Here is a 9706-nt window from a genome sequence, read left to right on the forward strand (position 1 = left end):
TACTGAGAATATATGAAACTTGAACTGATACTTTAAAAACTTAATTATATGATTGAGATCACTTTAATATCTTTGAATCTCATAAAAATATTAAAAAAATAATATTTAGTTTGCATTCGAAGATAATAATATAATTATAAATGTGTTCAAACTGAAAATAAAATGAGATTTAATTTAACTGTAAATATAATACTACTAAAAAATAACAATAATTATTGTGAGAAATTAAAAAATTGTTAAGAATAGTAATAATTTTTAAAAGACGATATTTGATTATTTTGTTATTAAAAAAGTCATATTATAAATAATTTTTTAATAATTGAGTTTTATGTTGGATCAGCACAACTTGTTATATGTCTAATAAATTTTTGTTCAGTTGTCCATTTTGATAATTATGAGGTAAAACTGCCTAATTAATATAAAATATGGAAGATAAAAAAACCATAGCAAGAGTCCTTCTATGAGTGTTGCAATTCTATTTTATCATAATCTTAAATAAAGTAAATTTATCTTTTGTTTTGAGTCTTTTAGTAAGTATGATGCATGTGAGGATTATTGACTTTGCATGTGAGGATTTTTTAGATGATAAATGATGTATTGTATTTTGATTTAATGAGTGTTGTGACTTTCTAAGGAGAAAGTACTTCACTTAGTTGAGTTTAAGGTGTATTGAAAGGAGATTTGAAGAAATTATCTTAATTCTACTAATACTTAACTCACACAAAGAAATATACCTAGTTATGGAAGTCGAAAGATGTTCCTATTATTTAGTTTCAATTGAAACATGATGGATCCTCATAAATATAGAAGAAATTTTGAATGTCATGTGTGAGAATGAATTCCTTAGGATTGTGAGATAGTATGACAAGTTCATAATCTCTTAGTCTACTCAATATATGTGTTGTTCAAGAGTATAGTCAAATGTCTAAGTCATGATAATCATGTGGATTCTGGTTTTATATTAATGTTAATGATGGTATGTTTTGATTCTTATTTATGATAATAAAAAATTACCTCTCATATTAAATTGTTAATATCTTATATGATTTATTATAATTATAGTAGCGCACTCAATTTTTTATTTTGGTTGTAGTTTGTCTACATGTAATGATCATACGTTATATGTGAATAGAAGATAATATAGATGAGAGTGGTAAAATATTGAAACTTTTGAAATATTATTAAAAGTTATGTTGATGCTTATACGATTACATTTTGTACATATAAGTACTAAAATAATTTTAAACTTTTGAAAGACTAATGAATATAATTTAATTAGTAGTGTAATACTAGTAAATCGAGGTGTTACAATTAGTATAGTTATAGCTAAAATAAAATTAATTGTTCTAATTTATAATGAATTATTTTGACCAAAATATTAAAATGAAATATTATTAAAGTTAATTTTTAAAATAATACTAATTTCATAACTACTATAATTTAAAATTAAAAGATTTCAAAACTTTAAAACCAATCTTACTTTCATAAAGTAAAAGTAATCATATACTGAGAAAAGAGAATAAAAAAAATGTTATTTGAGAAAGTGAAAACATTCTCTTTCTTTTTTTAACAAGCAGTATCACTTTCTTGAGCATGGAAACTAGTATTTTTTTTTTCTTTTTGAACATTTGATCCTTAATATATCTTCTTCGAATTGAATTTTCTACGTTTTCAATAGTTAGAAATTAAATTCCAACTACTTTAATAAAGTGATACAAATCCTCCATGCGCTCTTAGGAGTTGATAAAAATGTTCAATATATAAAATACTCAAACTTTAATCATACAAGTAAATTATTTTTTTACATAAAATTTCAATTATTAAATAACTAAATGTCTTGAAATGGAAATTATTTTGACCAAATAATTAAAAAAAGGTATCATTTTTATGATACAAACTTCTTTACAATCAGTAAACAATTTCACAAGAGCAGGTAAAAGGTCTTCAAAAAGCCAGGTCTTGCGGGAATTAATGTTTAGACACTTTTTTTTTCGTAATATATGTGTTATCCATCTATAAGATTTTATTCTGGTATTTTAAGTTTATGTTTTAGATTTATATTAATTTTAATTTTAAACATATCTTTAAATAAAAATTTTATATTTCAAAATTTAGAAGAGCACATCACATGCTACTACCTTATAGATTTTACCAATGCTTATACATTCTTATATTTAATCTCTCTCTTTTTTTTTAATCTGTGCGATACTTATACTTTCTTATATTTAATCTCACTCGTTCCTACATTACATAATTAATAGAAAAAATAAATATAGTTTGTGCAAACAACTTAATTTTACTATATATTATAGATAACTAATACTATAGTTTTTATCATATTAGTTTTCATATTAGATAACTGATATATATATATATATATATATATATATATATATATATATATATGGGGTTTGCTAACGCGCGTACGCCTGTTTTTCAGTTGGTACATTTTAGCAATGTGTACCGGGTTTTAGTAGACAAAAATATCCTTATATATCATGGATTCTAAGTTTTAAGGTTAAGGGTATTTTAATAATTTTCATTCTCAAAACTAAAAAAAAAAAGAAACCCCCAAACCCTTGTTCACCTCTCTCATTCCTCTCAACCCTTTCTCTCATCCCTACTGTAGCCCCAATTGAAAAAAATCAGAAACACTTGCTGTTAAACAATCTTACAAAAAAATGATTTTATAATGAGTTTTCATCTTATAATTTTTGTCTTATCTAATTTTATCCAATTTTCAAGCATAAAGGAATTGGTAATTAACCTGGAAAAAAATCAGAAATACTCGCTGTTAAACAATTTCTTACAAAAAATGATTTTATAATGAGTTTTTATTTTATAATTTTTGTCTTATCTAATTTTATCTAATTTTCACAAGCATAATGACATAAAAGGAATTGGTAATTGGCCTGGAAAAAAATCAGAAACACTCAGTTATTAAACAATTTCTTACAAAAAATGACTTTATAATGAGTTTTCATTTTATAATTTTTGTCGTATATAATTTTATCTAATTTTCACAAACATAATGACATTCGAAAGAATTGGTAATTGGCCTGGAGGGTTTTTTTTAAAGATGATGATTCAACAAATACAGATGATAAATTAGAGAGGTTAGTGAAGATGGTGAAATTGAAGAGATCTTGAGTGAACCTTTGCCTTGAAGGTGAATATGTCAATGACTACAGTAGGAATGACAGAGAAAAAGTTGGAGTGAGAGAGATGAAAGAGAAAGGATTGGGTTTGGGGGTTTCTTTTTTTTTTTTTTTAAGTTTTGAGAATGAAAATTATTGAAATACCCTTAACCTTAAAACATAGAATCCATGATATATAAGAATATTTTTGTCTACTAAAACCCGATACACATTGCTAAAATGTACCAACTGAAAAACAGGCGTACGCGCGTTAGCAAACCTATATATATATATATATATATATATATATATATATATATATATATATATATATATATAATATATAGAGATGCCAGTAGATAAAACAGAAAATAGTATAATTACTTCATTAAGTTCAACAAATATATATAATGGAATAACTTATCTTCAATAAATGCCCTACCTTTATTTTATTTCTAATTTTCTCTAAATAAATTAGACCATGTAATAGTTTTAATAATACCTAGAATTTAAAATTAAGTTCTTAGAAGAAACTCTTATTATAAGATATTGTTATTATAACGTATTGATATGATATGAGGAGAGTCATAAAATTTAATTATTGACTTTAGATCTTAAAAACAACTTTTATCCAGAACACCAACACTAAATTAATATTAAATTACAGTAATTAAATTACTTTTTATGCTATAAGAAATAAAATAAAATAACAATTTATAAAAAATATGATTTAATAATTAGAATAAAACTTATAAAAACTTGTGAAAGTAATGACATGATAAGATTAAGTTAAAACAAAATATGAATTGGCAAGAACTTTTTTATAGGTTTAAACCCTCATTTGGTCCTCGTATTTGTGTGTCAATATCAAGTGGATCATCATTTTTTTTTCGGCCTCAATCGGGTCCAAAAACTTGTAAAAATGAGTCAATTAACCTCTCTGTTAAGTTTTCGCTGAAGCCGTTTACAATTGATGTGTGTTTACGGTGATGTGCGAAGATGATGTTCAGGCATGGTGGAGATCGCCAGTAGGGTGGTCTCTACAACGACGACTTCTACTCCAATTGGGTTTTTAGATCTCTGTATTTCTCTTGCAGGTTGAAGGCTTGTGCGCGAAGGAAAGATAATTGTTGGTAGCCTTGGAGCAGCAAAAGGGTTTGAGTGGATTCTTTACCAATATGTGGGAGGACTTCCCTAAGAGGATGAAAATTCCAACATTAAAAGCTCCCATAACTGAACATTAATATCAATAACGCAACATTAATATCAATAACTCAACATTAATATTCAAATTCTTATCTACATGTGGCTTTTGGGTGTACAAGAAAAGTGACAATTCCTCCCTGGGAACAACTTTCTTTGCCTCAACCTAGTGATAGACGAAACAGTATTGAAGATGACCCAATATCAGAAAATAAAAAAGTGTTGAAGATTTATAATCCTTGTTCTCTAACAAACTACAATTGGTATGGACAAAACTTGGATACAGTTTTCCAAGTGTTAAACACAACACAATTTAAACTTCTGTCAATCCATGATTGTAATTTTGTATTATCAATTTATCAACCCAGTTCATACCTTAGTGTCAATACTTAATTGTAATATCAGTTTCTGCATCACGTGACATTCCGCATTTCTGATATCATAATTGTATTTATACAATTCGCAAAAAAGCTTTTGTTTTGATGTGGTTTTGTTTTCATAGTGTCTAGATTTCATTCAGTATTTAAATCCAAAGAAACCATCTAATTTAATTTTAATCATGATCTGCTTATTAATTTAAGCCAAATAAAAATGAGTCATATCTGCCAAATTAAATGAATGTGGTAACTGGTATATCAGTATTTTTTTTCTATGAACAATATATACGATCAGAACTCTTCAAATTACAACTTAGAGAAACCAATATATGCCCAACATAATTGCAATTAGCACAGTAAACTGTGAATTCAAATTAATTGTACTTGCAGCATATCCCTTAAAGTAGCAAGGAATTTTGACTAGTTTTGGCTTCTGAAATCTCCATGTACATATGCTTTTGCACTTGTAGTATTTATGTTCTGCAACTTCTATCAATGACTGGTTGTACCCATCAGCTCAATTTTGATTAGAATGTATGATTGAATTGATCAATTAGGAAAAAGCAAAGATGGGGTCAGTTCAGGATTCTCAAGTGTTGATTCCTTGTTGGGAGACCAAGCAAATACACCAAGCAAAAAAAGGAAAGGAAAAATCCCCAAAATCTCGCTCCGTCTTTCCTTTCGAACCTCTTCTCCCACTGCTTCAAAACGATACAGTTCTGTTGTGACCGGCGAGCTTGGCGGCGACCAGTGGCGCTGATGGTGCCCTAGCTCGTGGCTCGCTGCGGCCGGCCTCGCTCCAGAGGCGATTGATGGAGGAATGAGATAGCTCCTCTCTCACGCGTGAATAGAAGAAGGAGAAGGAATGGTTGATTATGCAACAGAACACTCATTCAATTTAATACACATTGTCACGTCAACTAAACAAAATTACAGTTCAACATCTGTAGACGACGTCAATGAAAACTTAACGGAAAAAACTTAATTGGCTCATTTTTACAAGTTTATAAACCCGATTGAGACAAAAAAAATAATGACCCACATGAAATTAACACACAAATATAAGGATCAAACGAAGTTTAAACAATTTTTTATATGTTGATGTCTAACACCAATATTTATATGTGAAACATATAAAAATAATATATTATTAAAAATATGATTTTTAAAAAAGTTTGTCTCGTGAGATAATATATTATTTTAAAGAGAGGGAGTAATGTTACAAGGACAACAGTTAAAAAACATTTTTTACTATTAATATTATAAGTAAGTGTATAAAAAATAATATCTTTTATACATTGTAATAAAAGACTATTTATTTTAATTTTAATGAGTTTTTTTATTTTCCTTTTCTCTGAAATTTACAGTACTAAGTTTGATTGGGTGCGTAAAAATAATGTCTGAGCCTCGAAAAGAGACCCAAACCTTTTGGTGATTAACTTGTCTTAACCTTTATTCTGGCACAGCATTAGCAGCATTCTCACTCACTCACCTCTCATGCAGCCCTGACACAGCACTGCACAGGTGAGGGACCAAACCAACTACCTTCTCTTTTCTCTCTTCTTCACCCATTTCCTTTTTTTTTATTTCCTCTTTTCTCTTTCTGTCTTCGCAAAAACACCCACAAAACCTTCAATTTCAAGAAACCACACTGCATTACTCACTCTCTCACCACCTTTTACCTTCTCACACTCACACACTCTCTCTCTTTCTCTCTATGTATATAAATATATATATATATATATATATATATATATATATATATATATATATATATATATATATATATATATATCATTTATTTTTCTACAATGCTTGTTCTTCTACTTATTCTTACATACTCTATAACCAAGACCAAGTTCACAAAGAAGACTTCTTTCTCATCCATGGATTTTAACCTCGAAAACCCTCTTGGAAACTTCCACGACCTTCCCTCTGAAGCTCTTCCTTCGCTCTTCTTCATCGAATCCGACCACATCCCTCCACTCAATTACTGTCAAACTCTCAAAGCCAGCGACTTCGACATCTCTGTTAGGAGAAATGTTGTCTCTTTGATTTCACAGGTAACCAGCCACTAACACCAATTCCCTTTCTTTTGACAAAGACAAATATCCAATTTTCCTGTTTTGTTTCTCAACGTGGCTTCTTGCTTGTTTCTTTTCTCTTCAGCTCTCCTGCACTTTCGATCCAGTTCTTCCTTACCTTGCTATCAACTACTTAGATCGCTTCCTCGCTAACCAAGGAATATTGGTAACCACACAGCTTGTTCATAATTTACTCCACTTTGTTTAATGCTTAGTTTCAAAGGGTATATGTAGCTGCAGTTTCGACTGAAATACCAAGCTTTTTGGAAATACCAGGGAAATTGTGATGGTCACATTTGCTTACAATTTTGATTACATTTTTGCATTATTTCTTGCAATTTCAAGGATTGTAAGGAAATTGCGAAGCAAAGGCAATTTAAAACTTTAGTTTTGTACCAATAAAGAAAGAGTATGCCCTGTTAAGATCTAACGAAAAATGGGTCTGTGCAACAGCAACCAAAGCCATGGGCAAACAAGCTTCTTGCAATAGCTTGCTTTTCTTTAGCGGCCAAGATGTTGAAAGCAGAGTACTCGGCCACTGATGTCCAGGTAAACTGTTTGAGCATTCTAAGGTTTTGAATCTCTTTCTTGAATTGAAATTTAAAGCCAAAGGTTGATATTCATTGATCTAGTATTCCTTTTGAACAGGTTCTTCTGAATCATGGTGATGGAGGTGTCATTTTTGAGACACAAACAGTTCAAAGAATGGAGGGAATTGTCTTGGGGGCTCTCCAGTGGCGAATGCGTTCGATCACCCCCTTCTCTTTCATTCCCTTCTTCGTGAATTTGTTCAGGCTCAAAGACCCGGCATTTAGACAGGTTCTGAAGGATCGAGCATCTGAAATCATACTGAAGTCACAAAGAGGTATATATAACTATAGTGAATGCTTAATTGACTTGAACATTGTAAGTAACGTGAGTTAATTTGATTGCTAATCCAGGATTAGATCTAAATAATGTTTGTTATTTTACTTTACTTTTCAGAGATAAAGGTCTTGGAATTCAAGCCATCTGTAGTTGCTGCGTCAGCCCTTCTGTATGCTTCACATGAGTTGTTTCCCTTTCAATATCCATGCTTCTTAGGAGCAATATCCGACTGTTCATATGTTAACAAAGTACACATTCTTTCGTTCTTTTAATTTTTCTTTTATCCAACATATATGTAATAAAATGAGTGGTGAAAACAACCTAATTTTTCATACCATTATTGATACTATTACGTGGATAACAGAGAGTACGATGATTTTACTGCAGGAAACTGTGGTGCAATGTTATAATGTGATACAGGACATAGCCAATGAGGAGTACGAATCTGTGTTGAATATAAATTCAACTTCAGACACCCCGGTTAATGTGTTAGACGAACATTTTCTAAGCTTGGAAAGTGAAAAAACCAACGGCGTGATACAAGAGCAGGAGTTCAAAAGAAGGAAAATTGCCGATTATGGCAACAAACCCACTGTCCCGTTTTCTCATTTTCATCAATGCTGAAGTACCGGAAGAAGACCGCATTTAATCCTCTGCTTCATCCACTACCGATTAATGTCTTGGAAATATCACACTGTCGTGAATTAACAAAAAAATATGAAGAAAACCAATGAAGAACACAATAACAACAAGGGACATTGATGGACTCAGAATGAGAAGAGAAGAATTCGATTATCCGTAGTTAGTGGACAAAATCACTGTAACATGATCCTGGTACGGCCTTCATTAAATCCGTTGGTTGTGTAAAGGAGCATCGATGATAAGATGAGATTTTTTTTTTTTATTTCTAAGAGAAAAAAACAAAACGACAAAACGTCACTTTGAATTGTAGGGTTGAAGTTTTGTTTTTTGTTTTTTGTTTTACTTTGTGGCTGCTTAAGCAACCAATTTTCTTGGAAAATAAAACACAGAACTTTTGTTAATGTATTACCTTTGAACAGCATGTATGTTGTTAATGTTTCTTCCTTCTTACGCGAGAGTTGAGGTCAGCGCAAACCAAGAATAACGAAATCCCGTTATACTATTTCGTCTCTGTGATTCCTATATACATATGTTAAGGTAAAATATCGTTATGCCAATAATTGGGCATCTGAGAAGAGTCTCTACTCTCCTGTAGTTACTTCAAACTCAACTGAGGGTAAAAAACACTAGTTACAGAAAATGACATTACAAATAAACAATGGTAAAATACATAAACTTGTATTTTTAGACATATTACTACAATCTTCTCAGTTGGAAATGACTAATAATTGACTCTTAATATTATGAAATGGAGTGAGTCTAATTCAATTTCATAATATTATGAATTGAAGTGAGTCTAATTCTGAGGTTTACACATTTAGAATTAAGAACTTTGAGCACCAAGAACAAGAGGGTAAAAAATAAATGTCATATAACCTGTCAACAAAAAGCTAAAAGAGTACAAGTTTAAACTAATTTTAAGGTAACATGTAACCAAATTTTAATAATTTTTTAGCTAATTAGTATATTATTATGTGAAAAACTTTGGGACCATGATAAACATGTTATTTTAGTAATCAGTGGGTATGAGAACTCGTGAGTGTTTGGTTTGAGGGAATTTAGTGAAGAGTGGTGTTTTAATATATATGAATTGTTGAAAGGTCCCAATGACTCAGACTTCTTTATCAAAGATATTTGTTCGGACCCATTTTTGAGATCTCTGTTATTGTACTGAGAATTGATTGCAACATCACAGAGGAAATAGGGACCACAGTGGGTTGTTTTCTTTTAAAAACAATAATAATCTTTGCTCTTTTATAAAGTTTTGTTCTCTGTTTTGTTGGGTTCTCTCCTCTTGTTCGAGCTAACGTTTTTCGTGTTTATTATAATGGCGACAAGTGGTGTTTTCAATCGCAGATGGTCACTTATAATGAAGCATTTTCAATCCAAGTGATAA

The 9706-nt window shown here is 30.2% G+C and overlaps 1 protein-coding gene across 1 annotated transcript; it reads left to right on the top strand.

Annotated features, from left to right (window-relative positions):
- The first annotated feature begins 6509 nt into the window (after positions 1-6509).
- On the top strand, positions 6510-8731 carry CYCD6;1 (Cyclin D6;1). The gene is made up of 6 exons (XM_088093144.1): positions 6510-6780; positions 6887-6967; positions 7255-7350; positions 7450-7666; positions 7786-7916; positions 8056-8731. Exons 1-6 carry the CDS (start codon positions 6529-6531, stop codon positions 8290-8292), a joined length of 1014 nt encoding a protein of 337 aa, XP_087949270.1. The 5' UTR covers positions 6510-6528; the 3' UTR covers positions 8293-8731.
- Positions 8732-9706: the final 975 nt, after the last annotated feature.

This window comes from Vigna umbellata, chromosome 6 (genome assembly GCF_029865625.1).
Source record: "Vigna umbellata cultivar VRB3 chromosome 6, Vumbellata_1.0, whole genome shotgun sequence".
In the NCBI taxonomy this organism is placed as follows: Eukaryota; Viridiplantae; Streptophyta; class Magnoliopsida; order Fabales; family Fabaceae; genus Vigna; species Vigna umbellata.